Source organism: Rhincodon typus, chromosome 21 (genome assembly GCF_021869965.1).
Source record: "Rhincodon typus isolate 14 chromosome 21, sRhiTyp1.1, whole genome shotgun sequence".
Lineage (NCBI taxonomy): Eukaryota > Metazoa > Chordata > Chondrichthyes > Orectolobiformes > Rhincodontidae > Rhincodon > Rhincodon typus.
This window is the reverse complement of record NC_063352.1, coordinates 6786416-6804220: the sequence shown is the minus strand read 5'-3', so window position 1 is coordinate 6804220 and position 17805 is coordinate 6786416. Positions and strand designations below refer to the sequence as shown.

At 42.4% G+C, this 17805-nt stretch overlaps 1 protein-coding gene and 1 long non-coding RNA gene across 3 annotated transcripts in view; one reads left to right on the top strand and one right to left on the bottom strand.

The window, feature by feature from the left end:
• Positions 1-3614, bottom strand: part of LOC125485707 — a 79306-nt gene extending 75692 nt beyond the window's left edge. The window contains exon 1 of the long non-coding RNA XR_007264410.1: positions 3479-3614. This is a non-coding gene — a long non-coding RNA (uncharacterized LOC125485707). The remainder of the gene's footprint in view (positions 1-3478) is intronic.
• Positions 3615-4043: 429 nt separating this feature from the next.
• nme3 (NME/NM23 nucleoside diphosphate kinase 3) lies at positions 4044-15027 on the top strand. Of its 2 annotated transcripts, none has more exons than XM_020515247.2 (5): positions 4044-4306; positions 6568-6698; positions 8394-8495; positions 10409-10521; positions 13378-15027. In XM_020515247.2, the coding sequence occupies exons 1-5, from the start codon at positions 4261-4263 to the stop codon at positions 13493-13495; spliced, it is 510 nt and encodes a 169-aa protein (XP_020370836.1). In that variant the 5' UTR covers positions 4044-4260; the 3' UTR covers positions 13496-15027. The 2 variants fall into 2 exon arrangements, with proteins under 2 accessions (XP_020370836.1, XP_048465395.1); XM_048609438.1 differs by having other exon boundaries at positions 4045-4195.
• Positions 15028-17805: the final 2778 nt, after the last annotated feature.

The following is a 17805-nucleotide window of genomic DNA, read 5'->3' as shown; positions in this document are numbered from 1 at the left end:
CTGTGCCAAGACTGCCACCTCTCCTCCCTCAGATGCCCCAGCCCAGTTGCGGACACGGATCCTCGGCCTAGCCTGTGAGTCCGGGCTTGGAGAGTCAGACCAGGACCTGCGCCTTGCTTACCAGGAGACCCCAGGTTAGGATGAAACCCTGTCCAGTTCATCCCGGTTCTGCTTTCGTTGCCACCATCAGACAGCTCCTTCCTCATCCACCATTCTCCATACCCAAAGGAAAATAAAATGAAGAAGAAAAAAAAAGTGTCAACAAGGGAAGAAGAAAACTGACGGGAGTGGATGAGCCCCAGCCTCAGAATAACTACTCCGCCGCCAACTTTAATGGAAAGTTTGCTGTAATTTATTTCATCTATGCTATAAACCCCAAAATATTTGTTTTCAGTCCCATTTGCAGAAAAAATGGACAAACAGCCAAACAAACACAGTCACGGAATAAATAAATGAAAATAACAAAACTGGCCAGATTACACAAGTGGTTTTCACAATGTGTTGTTCCACAGGCATAGAAAATGATTTTTCAGTTCACTTTCTGAAGCTGTCTGTAATGATTGTAATGAGGTCAACCCAGTTGGCCTCATAGAATACGAGTTCCCTGATTGGACCAGATTGACAGCCTCAATCAGGCTGATATGAAAGGATAAATGTCAAGGATATTGGGATGCTGAATGCCTAACTCAATGACAGTCAGTGCTATTGTCAAAGGTTACGCATTCGTAAGTAAAGAATGATTGGTGATGGGATGCCAGCGTCTTAAGAGTTATAGAGTCATACAGTAATAGAGCATGGATACAGGCCCTTTGGCCCAAATTGGTCCACGCTGACCATGGTACCCACTCAGCTAGTTCCAGTTGCCTGCATTTGGTCCATATCCCTCTAAACCCTTCCCATCCATTTACCTATCCAAATGTTTTTTAAATGCTGCTACTGTACCTGCCTCAACCACTTTCTGTGGCAGCCCATTCCACATATGCACTACTCTCTCCATGAAGATGTTGCCCCTCAGGACCTTCTTAAATCTTTCCCCTCTCACCTTAAACATATGCCCTCTAGTTTTCAATTCCCCATCCTTGGGGAAAAGATTATATGTTTTCATCCTATCTATGCCCTTCATGATTTTATACACCTCAATAAGGTCACCCTCATTCTCCTATGTTCCAAGGAATAACTAGTCCTGGCAATATCCTCATAAATCTTCTTTGCACTCTTCCAAGTTTAACTGTGTCTTTCCTATAATAGGGTGACTAAAACAGTACACAATACTCCACGTGCAGCCTCACCAATGACTTGTACAACTGCAACAAACATCCCAAGTCCTATACTCAATGCCTTGACCGATGAAGGCCAGCATGCTAAATGCCTTCTTCGCCACCCTATCTACCTGTGCCACTGCTTTCAATGAACTATGTCCTCGTACTCCTAGATCCCTCTGTTCCACAACACTCTTAAAGACTTTACCATTCACTGTATAAGTTCTACCTTGGTTTGACTTTCCAAAGCACAAAACCTCACACTCATCTGTACCGAATCGCATTTGCCAATCCTTAGCCCACTTCCCCATCTGATCAAGATCCCGCTGTAATTTTTGATAACCTTCCTCACTATCAACAATACTTCCTAATTTTGTATCACTGTCTGGCCCTTCGAGCCTGCTCCGCCATTCAATAAGATCATGGCTGATTCTTTCGTGGACTCAGATCCACTTACCCGCATTCTCACCGTATCCCTTAATTCCTTTATTGTTCAAAAAAAACTACCTTTTTTTAAAAAGCTTTTACTGAAGTAGCGTCAACTACTTCACTGGGCAAGGAATTCCACAGATTAACAACCCTCTGGGTGAAGAAATTCCTTCTCAGTTCAGTCCTAAATCTGCTTCCTCTAATCTTGAGGCTATGCCCTCTTGTCCTAGCTTCACCTGCCAGTGGAAACATCCTCTCTACTTCTATCTTATCTATTCCCTTCATAATTTTATATGTTTCTATAAGATCCCCCCTCAATCTTCTGAATTCCAATGAATATAATCCCAATCTACTCAGTCTCTCCTCATAAGCCAACCCCCTCAACTCCAGAATCAACCTAGTGAACCTCCTTTGCACCCCCTCCAGTGCCAGTACATCCTTTCTCAAGTAAGGAGACCAAAACTGCACACAGTACTCTAGGTGTGGCCTCACCAGCACCTCATACAGCTGCAACATAACCTCTCTGCTTTTTATTTCAATCCCTTTAGCAATGAAGGACAAAATTCCATTTGCCTTCCTAATTACTTGTTGTACCTGCAGACCTACCTTCTGTGATTCATGCACAAGGACACCCAGGTCCCTCTGCACAGCAGCATGCTGCAACTTTTTACCATTCAAGTAATAATCCTTTTTACTATTACTCCTACCAAAATGTATGACTTCCATTTATTTACATTGTATTCCATCTGCCAGACCTTTGTCCACTCACTCAATGTATCTATGTTCCTCTGCAAAGTTTCACAGTCCTCTGCACACTTTGCTGTGTCACTCATCTTAATGTCATCTGCAAACTTTGACACCCTACACGTGGTCCCCAGCTCCAAGTCATCTATATAAATTGTAAATAATTGCGGTCCCAACACCGATCCCTGAGGCACACCACCAGTCACTGACTGCCAGCTAGAATAGCACTCATTTATCCCCACTCTTTGCTTCCTGTTAGTCAACCAATCCTCTATCCATGCTAATACTTTACCCTTAATGCCATGCATCCTTATCTAAGGTTCTGAGTAGTCTTGTGGTCATCCCTGATAGCTCTCTGATGTACGGTAGGGTGACTAGTTGCCTGGTCGTGCTGTGTCTTCTCATTGTGGTCTGTCGCAGAGGTAACAGCTGATTGTGCTTTTTTGGGTATCCATTCCTTTTAAAAACTCCGTATGAGTGCTCCTGTTCCGCTTTGCCCAATTCCGGGTTGCTGCAGGGTGTTGTGGCTCGTTTGAATAATGTCCTGACGCAGCTCCGTTTATGGGAGGAAGGATGCCCTGGTGATGGAGGGGACTGATTCCAGGGATGGTAGGACTGACATATGAAGAGAGGTTGGGTCAGTTAGGGCTACATTCTCTGGAGTTTAGAAGAATGACGGGAGGAGGGGGTATCTCATAGAAACCTATAAAATTCTACCAGGACTATGGCCGAAGGGTACCAGGCCTCAACAACCTTTTCATGCCAGCTCCACCGAATCTACAAATCCTCGGTTATTGCAAAAAATCTCTTCACCTCCTCTTTATGTATTTTTTAGGGTTTTAACCTGCACAACCCTCAGAGAACCTGATGTGGAACAGAAGGGACCAACTCTGTCATGTCCTGAGTGCTGAAAATTCACTAAAAATCGATAGACCACTGAAGCAAGAGGCATTTAGGTGGAAAAATTGTTCTACACGTTTATACACTTTTACATTCCCACTTAAATTTTCTGAAGTTCCAGTAACTCGAGACAGTTTGACGCCAACCTGTTAGGAAGTGTAGGAGATGAGGGAGACTTTGAGGACAAACGTGCGAAAGAATTAAATCAAGTCGTGGAAACCGCTCGCCGCTCATTCAGTCTCCAGACGGACAACCGGCAGCATTGACTTCATCGACTGGAATTCCCGCCAAGGTTGGGTGAGGGGTGGGGGGGTGACCGCACTCCTCCCAGCCGCCGGGGGGCGGTCGGTGTGGCGGTATCAGAGGGACCTCACTCCTCCCTGCCGTCGGGGGGGTGGTCGGTGTGGCTGTACCAGTGGGACCGCACTCCTCCCAGCCGCCAGGGGGCGCTCGGTGTGGCTGTATCAGTGGGCCCTCACTCCTCCCAGCCGCCGGGGGGCGCTCGGTGTGGCTGTATCAGTGGGACCTCACTCCTCCCAGCCGCCGGGGGGCGCTCGGTGTGGCTGTATCAGTGGGACCTCATTCCTCCTTTACACCCAGGGGCCCTCAGTGTGGCGCTATCAGTGGGACCGCACTCCTCCCAGCCGCCGGGGGGCGGTCGGTGTGGCGGTATCAGAGGGACCGCACGCCTCCCGCACACCCAGGCGCCCTCAGTGTGGCGGTATCAGTGGGACCGCACTCCTCCCAGCCGCCGGGGGGCGTTCGGTGTGGCGGTATCAACGGGACCGCGCCCCCAGGCGACGCCGTGCGCGCTCTCGGTATCTGCGCGCCGTTTGTGCGGAGGGTGGGGAAACCGCCAGCCTGTGAGTTAGCGTGGTTGTCCTTGTCTCCCTGTTTTTCCGGTGGAAAAGGCGCAGGGACGGTGGGGATGATCTGCCTGGCGTTGACCGCTTTTGCCTACTTGTTCCAGTCGGGTGAGAGCGGGGCTGAGGGGCCGACACCTACTGGGGGGAAGGCCGGGGCAGGAGCAGAGCCAGCTCACTGAGAGGGCAGTGTCCCGGGTGTGTACACCACTGAGGGATAACGAACTATATTAATTCACCTGCACAGCAAGCAAGGACCATAGCCTTTCCAGTATCTGTCATAGCCTTAAACGTACAGCCAGGCTACTCAAGGTCGCTGTAATGAGAGGCAACCCTCCTTTATACAAAAGCTGGTAAATCTGGGAAAGCTTCTAAAGTTAGGATATGATTGTACTAGAGAGAGCAACAGCAAGGAGGTTATGAGGGAACAAAAACAGAAATTGCTGTAAAAGCTCAGCAGGTCTTGCAGCACCTGTGGAGAGAAGTCAGAGTTAATGTTTTGGGTTGAGTAACCCTCAGAACAGGTTATGATGGAGCTGCATATTACATTAGTTAAGCCACAGTGGGAGTACTGTGTGCAATTCTGGTCACCATACTGTAGGAAGGATGTGATTGAACTAGAGAGGGTGCAATGGAGATTCACCAGGACCTAGACTGGGACAATTCAGTTGTGAAGAGAGGTTAGATTGTCTGGGCAAGTTTTCCTTTGAGCAGAGAAGGCTGACGTAGGGGTACTGGCTGAGGTGTACAAAGTTATGAGGGACATAGATAGGGAGAAACCTTTTCCCTTAGTAGAGGGGCACAGCTATCAGATAAGGAGGAGAAGGTTTAGAGGAAAAGAAAATTAACCCAGAGCATAGTGGTTAGTTGGAACTCACTTCCCAAAATGATGGTTGAGGCAGGAACTCACAAGACATTTAAGTATGAAGATGAGCACTTAACAAGTCATGGCACACAAGCGCTGGAAATGGAATTAGAGAGGTGCTTTATGACTTTCATGGACGCGATGGATTGTAGGGCCTTTCTCTGTGCTGTGAAAACTATATAATTCAAATTGAAATTTTCAAAATTGAGCTGTTTAGCTTCTAACTAGATAAAAGGTTCATGATCCCGGGCAGATAAATGTGACCTATTTGAATAGCTGAGCAAACAGACCTGAGAGGCTGAATGGCCTAATCTCTGTTCATCTGAATCACAACATGTAGAATAGGCCAGTTTAAAAAAAGTGATAGTTGGCAACCAAATATTTGTCAGTGGACAAAGTATAATAGTTATAGTTCATCTTATGAGTTCAAGGCTCCTAACAGTGGCTTGAGACCAAAGTTTAAGCTGATGCTTGAGCAGTACTGAGGGAATGCTGCACTGTTTGTAACTTAGTACTGTGGGAGTGCAGTACTGTCAGAGATGCCATCTTTCATCGCCCTATTTACCAGCGCAGCTAAATGTAGGACCTAAGTGTTTCAGAGAGATACAGGGGAGTTCTCACTGATATAAAAAATAAAAACAGAAACTCTGAACAGGTCTGATGGCATATGTGATGTGAGGCAGAGTGTTAACATTTTGAGTCCAGTATGACTCATCTTAGAAACAGAAAAAACTTGCTATTTTTATTTCAAATTTCCAGCATCTAATATTTTGCTTTTGTTTTAGAGTTGTACCTGATGCTGCCTAATATTTATTCTCGGCTAACATCACTAAAACTTTAAAATGAAACAAAGGACTGACAATGCTGTGGATCTGAAACAGAAACAGAGATTGCTGGAGAAACTCAGGATCTGGCAGCATCTGTGGAGAGAAAGCAGAGTCAATGTTTTGGGTCCAGTGACTCTTGCTCAACTGATATTACCTTTTCCTAGCTACTATTTATGCTGATGATGGGATTGGGGATAGGAAAGAGTGAGCAGATAGGTGGAGTTGGAGCCCAGAGAGAGAGAAGGAAAGTTAGGTAGATAAAGGGATGGTTGATAGTAAGCCAAGGAAGAAGAAAAGCTGACACTGGGGACAGTGAGTAGGTGAAAGTGGGTTGGCTGTGGAAAACAGCCCATGTTATGACAGGGCGTGGGGCGTAGGAGTGGATAAAGGACATAGGAGATGTTCAGGGTTTGTTGAACTCTATATTCAGTCATGAGACCGCATTGTCCCCAAGCAGAAGATGAGACACTGTTCTTGCAGCTTGAACCTCATCTCACTAAAACATTATTACATTAGTCTTTGTGAGACCTGACTGTGTGCAAATTGGCTGCCACATTTACCATATTATATCATTGACTGCATGTTTGCTTGATTGTACTGCAGCCTGGATTATCTCGTGGTTTGTGAAAGGTGATTGTATGAATTTTTTCAAATTTCTGCATTTTCTGTTTACTTCTCAGTAATTACTGGGATACATGAGCGTACTTTCGTAGCTATCAAACCAGATGGAGTTCAGCGTCGTCTGGTTGGAGAAATCATACGGAGGTTTGAGCAGAAAGGATTTAAACTGGTTGGAATGAAAATATTGCAGGTACAATACTTACTATTCCTTGATCTGGTGAACTATGTGTAGTTTACTACAAGTAGGTGCTACTTCTATATGAATATAGGTCACAAGAATAACAGCATCATTTAAAGTGAACAAAGTTTCTCATCAAGGTATGTTGATTTTCTGACTTATTGAGCTGAATGATGGTCAATACGTTTGCTTTCTAAGAATATAAGAAAAGGAGCAACAACAGGCCATTTAATCTGAGCTTACTTCATTATTAAGTTTGTTTTTGTCTGGTGTTCAATCTCCACTCGGCTTTCTTGCATCATTCCCGTTTCCCCTAATTCCTCTAGAACCCAAAAAATACTTGGCAGTGAACATGCACAGCTTTCTGGGAGTAGAGAATTTCAAAGATTCAACCCCACTTTGAGTGAACATATTTATTCTTGTCTCAGTTATAAATGGCTGATGCCTTATTGTGAGACTGTGACCCGTGTTCTCAATTCTCCAAATAAAAACCGAAAGAACTGTAGACGCCATAAATCAGAAACAAAAATAGAAATTGCTGGAAAAGCTCTGGCAGCATCTGTGGAGAGAAATCAGCGTTAACTTTCTCTTTTCCAGTCAAAGAAAAAAATTTCTCAGTATCTACCTTTTCCATCTGGAGGCAGAACGAGTACAACTTCACAATGCTAGAGAAACTCAACACTAGGCCACAGCACTACATATCGTCTACAGATGCCTTGCAGTAACTCACTATGGCTTCAACAGCACCTTCCGAACGCACCACAGCCTCCATCATCTAGGAGGACATGGGCAGCACATACATGGGAAAAACGCTAACTGCAAGTTCCCCTCTGAGTCACTCACCATCCTAACTTGGAACTGTATCACTGTTCCTTCACTGTCACTGGGTCAATATCTTGGAACTTCCTCCTAACAGCATTATGGATGTACCTACACCACGAGTACTACAATGGTTTAAGAAGACAATGTTCCGCTACTTTCTCCAGGGCAACTAGGGATGGACAATGACCAACGGCCCAGCCAACAGCACCTGTGTCCCCATGAATGAATTTTTAAAAATTGAACTTTTTAAATCCATGGCTTAAGTAAATGGCTCACATCCACAAAAGGATAGTTTACACATCTTCTATGGGAAGGCTGCCATGATGGGACAAATAACTTTTATTTCATTGTTTTTAATAACTAGGTGGATTGGCCAGGCTAAATTGCTGATAGTGTCCATGGATGTGTTGGTCAGGTGGTTTTGCCATAGGAAATGCAGGGTTACAGAGATGGGGTGTGATGCTGTTTTGAGGGTCACTGTGGGCTTGATGGGCTGAATGGCCTGCTTCACACTGGAGGGATTCTATTATTCTACTTGGACTGTGTTTCGCACAACACTGTACTCTTCTTCGTAAGCATTTCCCAGCTTTAAATGCTTCAGTGAATTCATTCCAAAAGACAGTGTTTCAATTTGTGTGACATGGCAATGAGTGGCAGTTCTTACACATGGAGAGAAATCAAGTAGATTGTATAAAAAAGTTTGGGGGAAAAGAAACGGAGTATTTTGATGTACTGAATACAACAATACTGTTGCTCTTTGCTGCTCTGCTGTTCAAGAATATACTTTATAACACTCAAAACATTTGAGGTGAATTTTATATTTTACTGCAATGTTTAACAGAATAGGACTAATATGTAATAGTACACTGTGCATTTTTTATGTAGGCTTCAGAAAACCTGCTAAAAGATCATTACATTGACCTCAAAGACCGGCCTTTCTATAATGGATTGGTGAAATACATGAGCTCTGGCCCTTTGGTCGCTATGGTATGTTAAAGCATGTAGTATTTTCTAAACCTCTTATCTGGCACTATATAGGGGAGGTGATGGCCTTGTGGTATTATCGAAGGACTGCTATCCAGAGACCCAGGTAACATTCTGGGGACCTGGGTTCAAATCCCACCATGGCAAATAGTGGAATTTGAATTCAGTTTTTGAAAAAAGGACTTAAATATTCAATAATATTGAGTGTAGAAACACTTGTATTGAACATTAAAAATTGATAAGCAATAAAGAGTTGGTCTATTTTTGAGCAGCTTTTGTGAACAACGATGAACAAATTCATCTGAATAATTAAAGGGCACCTTTTAATAATTACAGGAAGTATCTACATGTGCCCTAACAGCAATCCTCAAAAAATATCCCCTTCCAGTGTCTGATTTTAAAGGTTTTTGGTACAGCTACATAGCAGAACATGTTATACATTTGTTTTAAACAGGTATTTACAATGAATGATAAAATTAAATGCCTTGCAGAGAACCATCCCACAGCATTGATAACAAACTAAAAACTAAAAATAAAACCTCTTTGGAACTGAAAGTGAGTTTTGTGGTAGGGAGAAGAGGGAAAACCAAGTGGAACAGATGGTAAAGGTGCTCCCAATTTGTTTAATGACTAATTATTAAAAACAAGACAGCATGGTGGCTCAGTGGTTAGCACTGCTGCCTCACACTGCCAGGGACCCACGTTCGTCTCCAGCCTCAGGTGACTGTTTTTCTCCCTATGTCTGCATGGGTTTCCTCTGGGTGTTCCAGCTTCCTTCCACAGTCTAACCCTAACCCTAACCCTATCGCAGGTTAGGCGGATTGGCTATGCTAAATTGCCCATAATGTCCAGAGATGTGCCGTGTAGGTGGGTTAGTCATGGGAAATGCAGAGTTACAGGGAGAGGTAGGGGATGGGTCTTGTTGGGGTGCTCTTCAGAGTGCCGGTGTGGACTAACTGGGCCAAATGACCTGCTTCCAGACTCTAGGGGTTCTATGATTGTATGAAGTAACTCCTACAATTGGCTGATTATTTTTTCCATGCCTCCACTAATATAAACGTGAAAAGTTCCTATCTTTGGATTTCACCACTTGTACAAACTAGTTTGAACAGTGTTCCCAGGTTAGCACAGATGAGCAGCAGGTGACTTTCTGGTATTTAGAAGAATTGAATGGCAATGATTTTGTAATTTATAATTTGCTCAGCATTCTTGGCCAGAAGGTAAAAAAATTAGTTGAGATTCTTGCCCCAGATCTCTATCAAATAATCCATGTTGGAAAAAAGCTCATTGAACAGTGGGTTAGGCCTGGGTGATGTCTTCCATGATTTGCTCACTTTCATTGTCCAGACCTGTTAAGAATGAATTACTTGGCCCATATATCAGCATATTGAGAGAAAAGTACAAAGTGAGAAATTGTGTAGAGGGGAAGAAACATTCTGGATTTGATAAATGGTATTATATTAACCTTGAGTTGTACAACAACAGTGTAAGATTTTATCATTAGAGAAGTAAGTCATTATTTCAGCTGCCTTATTAAGGGTTGATTATTGCACTTCAATACCAGTTTTCAGAATAGAATGTTTTGGACAAAGTTGCCCTGCACCTTGTTGTCAGCCTCTCTGCTCCTATGATGCTGCTTGGCCTGCTGTGTTCATCCAGCCCTGCACCTTGTTGTCTTAGCCAGCTATAGAGCCAGCATCTGTTTGTCAGAATCTAATTTAGAACGGTGTGTTACAAAATGCTTTTGATTAACTAAACTCCTTGTCTTCATCTTTATGCTACAACTAGTCTGTTGAATCACAACTGTGATGGAACACTTCGTCAGCACAGAAACTTTTAATTGAGAAATTGATTTCCCTATTTATTTATTTACAATACTGCACTGTTTACTGACTTCTATTTCCTCACTGTTTCAGGTATGGCAAGGACTGGATGTTGTCAAAATCACTCGGGCCATGATGGGAGAGACCAACCCTGCTGATTCTGCACCAGGCACTATCAGAGGAGACTTCTGTGTTGAAGTGGGCAGGTGGGCGTTTTCTTGATCTCAAACTTTTTAGCAGAAATTGAGGATAATTCTTTGTTGAATGGAATGCACACTTTGGATTTGATTTAATATCTTCTAAAATAGCTAAACAGTTCATTGTTTTTAAGCTGAAATAGGCTTCCTGCATTATTTGAGAAAGGTGAGAGAAACCAGAGAATGATAAACAGGCTGCCTAGCATCAAGTGTACAGAAAGGGTTAGTTCAAGTTGATGACGGTGAATGTCCAGACATATAGAAAACTTTCAACTGATCACATGATCCACAGAATAGATTAGAATATCCTTTATTGTCACGTGGACTCCAGTACAGGAGTACAGTGAAAAGGCTGGATCATATCAAATATTTGGAGAAATGACTAATTGTGCTGGCTTTTTGGATCCCCTGCAAGTACATTTTGACTTTTAGCAGGTACAGTTAAGGTATCCCATTATAATTGGGTGCTCCTCTGAGTTACCCAAAAGAGTGGCTTCATTAATTGAGTGATTTGATAGGTGCTCCATTTTAAAAAAAAACTCCTTTACACCCCACACAGGGTATCCCAGCATTGAGAGATGTTTCTTCAAGAATAGCGATTATCATTGTTTTCAGGTAGTGGCAGGCTGCTTTGAGTCAGGAAGAATTCTGTAGTTGAAACCCATTTCTGCATGATCAGGAAGAAAGTACACAGCCAAAGCTATCCACTCAAGCAAGTCCATCCAAGTAGCACTCTAACTGCAGCATCACCTCACACTCTCAAGCACTGCCACTGAATATTAATAAATACCGGGTCCATTACTTTCATTAATTTTAACTTGGTAGTTTGAAATGAGGGACGATCTGGAGATAGAAGGAATATAATTTTCTTTTAACTTTTGTGATCCTTGGAACTGAATGCAGGAGCAGGGGCGCCTGGGTGTAAGCACAAATCACTGAGGCTCACAGGTAGAGAGAGCAGCAAATAAAGCATACAGTGACCTAGGCTTTATTAATCGGGTCATCGAGTACAAGAGCAAGACCTCACCTGGAGTATTTGTATACCATATATGCTCATGTAAAAGTTGAATTTTTTAAGACTTTTTTAAGGTTAAATTTATGGGGTCAACTGTTACATGGATACTACTTTTGATGGGCTGAAATTCATGCTACAGTCCAAAATACTGTATCATTAGCAGAAACCCAATTGATCTCTAAACAAATAAAGAAAAAAAAAACAATGAATTACAGTAGTTTCTGTAATAGCTTCTAGTTCAGCAGGCAACTTTTGTGCACTCTTAGTTCTCTGTCAGATTAATAAGTCATGCCTTCTTATTAACCTTGTGCACCATCCAGCACTTGCCTTAAAATCCAAAATTCCATCCTTCTTTGATTCGTTTTGTGTATGTATTCGGATGGCTTCACAACTAACACATGTTCCGTTTTGACAATTTTCAGGTACTGAGCAACATTTTTCTCCAGTTGTGGCCATTTGCTAGGTTTACCTCTGTTGGCACACTTTTGTTTTGACATTGTCTGAAGTTGGTTCGATACCTTTCTCCAGTCTCTCTCCAGTTTCTCTAAAACACAAAATTCTCTTGCTGCTACACAGTTATTTGCCTTCTCTGCAACTTCAATAACTTTCGGTTTAAACACTGCTGTATATTTTTTGTTTTATCTGGAGGGCATTTTTACACAAAATGAAGAAGAAATTTCAAAACACAATAGCACAAAAAAAATTCATTTCCTCATCGTAACATTTATGTACAGTATAATACCTTAACTCTAAAATCTTGTTCTGTTATCTGTGAAGAACGAGGGTTGACTTTTACATGAGATATGTGGAAAATTCCAGATCTTTTGGCCAAAAATAGGGAGTCGACTTTCACATGAGACCAACTTTTACTTGAGCATATATATGGTAGTTCAAGGCACCTCAGTTACGAGAATTGATTGGAGAGAAGAAGTCTAAGAGGAGTTCTGATACAAGTTTTCAAATACATGAAGGGGCTGGAAAGAGTCAATGGGGAGAAACAGTTCCTTTTTGTTAAAGGATTGAAAATAAGAAAACACAGATTTAAATCAATTTTCAAACATAACAAATGTGATGTGAGAAAAATCTTTTTCACAACAGCAGGTGAGGGATCCTGGAATGCACTGCCTGGAAATGTAGTGGAGGCAGGTTCAATTGAGGCATTCAACAGATTATTAAATGATTTTTTTTTTATTCTCTTGTGGGACATGGGTGTCGCTGCCTGGGCCAGCAGTGGTAAGCCCAGCTGAACATCAGTGGTGGAGGGAGTGGATGTTTGTGGATTTGGTGCCAGTCAAGGAGACTGCTTGGTCCTGCATGGTGTTGAGCTTCTTCAGTGCAGTTGCAGCTGCAGTCATCCAGGCAATTGATAAGTGGAAATCCCAGGATAGTGGGGGGATTCAGTGATGGCAATGCCATTGATGTCAAGAGGTGATGATTAGATCATCTCTTGTTGGAGGCGGTCATTGCCTGGCATTTTGTGGCACGAATTTTACTTGCCCCTTGTCAACCCAAGCCTGAGTATTGCCCAAACCATGCTGCATTTGGACATGGACTGCCTTAGTATCTGACGAGTTGCAAATGTGTTGAACATTGTGCAATCATTGGTGAACATCTCCACATCTGACCTTATGATGGAGGGAAGGTCATTTCTGTTCAAATAATCGTGGGCCCAACTATGCGAGGTTACATAGAAGAAAGCAGGTGAATGGCTCTAATTAATAAGGCTCACTGGAGAGCTGATGCAGACTCGATGGGCAGAATGACCTCCTTCTGTATTGTAACAATTCTGGGATGCAGTTTGAATCTCTAAAACATTTAACTCAGTGTATTGATTTTGTTGTGTGATGCAGGAATGTAATCCATGGTAGTGATTCGGTGGCGAGTGCTGTACGGGAAATCTCGCTCTGGTTTCAGCCAGAGGAGCTAATCTGCTGGAACGACTGTGCTGCTGACTGGATTTACGAGTAAACCAGTCCTTTGTGACTTCAATCAGGAAGAAGCCCGTCAATGCTGAAGTGCCATCGTTATAACATGCATGCCGTGACTGCACCAGATCTCTGGACCACTGAATTTTTCTTTCACTCTGCAAGTTCTGTCAAAAATACATTACTTCTGTGCAGGGATTCAGCTGTATTAAGCACAAGAATCTTACTGAAATTTACCAAGTAAAGGTGTATTTTGGGTGATTCTACATCTGGACCATGAGCTTGTCTTTCGTCTTCACGTATGCTGATCTCCTCTGTATTTTTCACCATTGTCTGTTTGACTTCTGTTCTTTTAAACTGAATCTTTAACCTGTTACAGAAGTGACATGGACACAGTAATACTGAAGTGAGAGCCATCCAACTTAACCATGCTCAAGTGGAAATCAAAAGGCATTTAAATCCCTGATCGTGAAGGGAGAAACTATATGGCCTTGTGTCATCAACTATTTCATCATGTAGAATAGGGAAATAATCTACAAATCAAATTCTATTTGAACTTTTAGCCTGGTTACCAAACTTGTTTCAACTCGGTGTAAAGTACTATTCAATCATTTTATCAATGTATGAAAATGCTAGATTCCTTCACTCTTAATTGAGCGTCCTGCACTAAGCAGGCTGTGTGCAAAAAAGTAAGTGGGTGGTATTCCATAAACAAGCCCGTTCTTCTGGAGACAGCAATGTCTGAATTAAATGCAGGGATCATGTGATTCTTGCTATTTGAAATTAATAGTGCTTTAGACTATTTTTAATGCACTCTATCATTGCTGTTTAAAAACACATGGGTTGGGTGTAATGAATGATCATTCAGATTGATTGGAATGTTCACGATCTGGTGGAGTATTTATTTTTATCTCTATCTAGTCATTACTGAAATATTGATATTTGGTGCTGTAAAATTGGCTTAAATTCATTGTAATAAGCAGGACACTACCTCTGGTCCAGCTGCCTAAAAGTATTGTCACAGTTGTTATAGTGTGCGCACGCCAGCTCTTCAATGAATGTTATAGCTAAATGCGAATCTCCTGCCTTTTCCCTGTACACTATTTCTACTTAAACGGAAACATCAAATGTCCCAGTACAACCTGCCTCCACCACGCTTCTATTCCAGAGAAAAAGTTTTTTCTCACCTCATATTTGCTTCTTTTGAAAATCACTTCAAATCTGTCCCCCTCATTCTTGATCCTTTTGAGCAGGAAAGGCTTTTCCCCATCTCCTGTGTAAATGCGCAGGAGATTCTCTCCTAACACATGGTAACCACCTTGTGTAGGTTAGTCTGGTAATTGTTAGAGCAGCAAGTAAAATGGGGTAAGCAATTCAGATGGGAGGAGGAAAAAAATGTTTCATCTATTCCTAGCATCCATTTTAATTGACACTTTTGTATTTTTCTGTTCGTGGATCTGTTGAATTGTCAGCGTGTCCAAAATAAGCAGATTTATTTGTCAGCTCAAGTTTGCATGAATCATGATTTCTGTATCAGGAAACTTCAAAGCAAATATAAAACTTATAGTATCAGCACAATGTACCTAAATTTGCTTTTTTTTTACAAATTAAAAATACACCAGTTCACAAAGGTAGTTCGTTTTGTTAATCCTGCATGTAATCTATCAAGGTAATATTGGCAGATAGCTATTTAAACACTGCTTAAGTATACAGGGGGCAACAGGAAAGTTTGCCCCCAAACGTCCTACTATAACCACTTTGTGGGTGTTTTGGTGTTGTCAGCAGTGTGTACTATCTACAAGATGCACTGCAGAAATTCACCAAAGCACATTCCAAACTCACAACCACTTCCATCTAGAAGGACAAGGGCACCACCACCTTCAAGCCACTCCCCATTAGAGAAGGGGGCATACTGGACCTTGTATTGGCTAATGAGCCTGGCCAGGTGGCTGACCTTTCAATAGGAGAGCATTTTGGTAATAGTGACCACAACTTAAGTTTTAAGATAGCTATGAACAAAGATAATTCAGGACCTTGCAGGAAGGTACTAAATTGGGAGAAGGCAAATTGTCATTACTAAGCAAAAAGGGAATGTTAATTGGGAGGAGCTGTTATCAGGCAAGTCCACATTTGACATGGGAACTGTTTAAAGACCTGCTGGGGAGAGTTCAAAACCAGCATGTTCCAGTAAGGAGGCAATGTAAGGGACCCATGGATAATGAGGGAGGTTGAGAGTTTAGTTTTTTAAAAAAAAACATATGTAAGGTTTAGGAAGCTAAAATCAGACAGGGCCCATGAGGAACATATGGAAAGTAATCAATCAAGGAGTTAGGAAAGCAAGATGGGGCAATGAAATGACCTTGGCAAGTAGGGTTAAAGAAAATACCAAAGTATCCTATAGATACATTAAAAACAAGAGGATAATTAGGGAGAAGGTAGGACCATTCAAAGATAAAGGAAGGAACATGTGGGTGAGATCCTAAATGAGTACTTTGCATCAGTATTCACACAGAAGGATATGGAGGATAGTGAGATTTGTGTGGAGCATGCTAATGTGCTAGGGCACTTTGAGATCAAGAAAAAAGTGGTGTTGGATCTCTTGAAAAGTATTAAGATGGATAAGTCCCCAGAGCCTGATGGTATCTACCCCAGGTTATTGAGCGGCAAGACAAGAGATTGCTGGCCCCTTGATCAAGATCTTTGTATCCTTGCTAGCCACTGGAGAGGTCCTGGAGGAATGGCAAGTAGCTAATGTTGCCCTTCTGTTCAAGGAGGGAAATAGGGATAATCCAGGAAACTACAGACCACTGAGTCTCATGTTAGTGGTTGGGAAGCTATTGGAAAGAATTCTTAGAGATAGGATTTATGCACATTTAGAAAAACATGGGCTAAATAGGGATGGTCAGCATAGCTTTGTGCAGGGCAGGTCATGTCTTACTAACTTGATTGAATTTTTTGAGGTGGTGACAAGGTGATCAACTGAAGGTAGAGCAGTGGATGTTGTTTTCGTGGATTTTAGTAAGGCCTTTGACAAGATCCCACATGGTAGGTTCATCCAGAAGACTAAGATGCATAGGATCCACGGTGACTTGCCCATAAAAGACAGAGGGCGTTTTTCAGCCTGGAGGTCTGTGACTGGTGTTGTTCCGTAGGGATCCATACTGGGACCTCTGCTGTTTGTGATTTAAATAAATGACTTAGATGAAAACATAGGTGTATGGATTAGTAAGTTTGCAGACGATACAAAAATTGGTGGAGCCGTGGCTAGTGTAGAAGGTCATCAAAGGCTACAGCAGGATATAGATCAGTTGCAGACATGGGTGGAGAAATTGCAGATGGCGTTTAATCCAGGTAGGTGTGAAGGCAAAGTATACAGTTAATGGCAGGACTCTGAACAGCATCAATATACAGAAGGATCTTTGGGGTTCAAGTCCATAGTTCCCTGAAAGCAGCCATGCAAGTAGATAAGGTGGTAAAGGCGGCTTATGGCATACTTTCCTTTATTGGTCAGGGAACAGAGTACAAGTGTCAGGATGTCACGTTGCAGCTTTAAGACTTTGATAAGGCCAGGATTTTTAGAGTGTTGAGTTCAATTCTAGTCACCCCATTACAGGAAGGATGTGGAGGCTTGAGGGGGTGCAGAAGAGGTTTACCAGGATGCTGCCTGGATCAGAGGGTATGCACTAAAAGTAACTAGAAAAACTTGGGCTATTTTCTATTGAGTGGCACAGGCTGAGGGGAGACTTGATAGAAGTCTATAAAATTATGAGATGTATAGATTATGACCATCAACCCTGAGTTGAAATGTCTAATACTAATGGGCATACATTTCAGGTTAGAAGGGGGAAGTTCTTTTTACACACAGATGGTAGAAGTCTGGAACAGACTGCTTGGGATGGTGGTGGAGGCAGACACAATAGGGGCATTTAAGGGACTATTAGATAAGCACATGAATATGCAAGGTATATAGGAATATGAACCAATGGCAGACAGAAGGGATTAGTTTCATTTGGCATCATGTTTGGCACAACATTTTAGACTGAAGAGCCCATTCCTGTACTGTATTGTATTATGTTCATCGTGACTTGGAAATATATTGCCATTCCTTCACTGTTCAAAAATCCTGGAATTCCATCCCTTACAGCATTGTGCGTGAATTCACAGCACATGGACTGCAGCGGTTCAAACAAGCATCTCACCACCACCTTAAAGGGCAACCAGGGATCGGCGATAAATGCTGGCCCACCAGTGACACCCACATCCCACAAATGAATAAGTAGTATCACCGACAGGGGTGGTCAATTAGAAAGGCTCTTTACCTGGGTAAGACAAAAGTCAATAAAGGAGCTCATC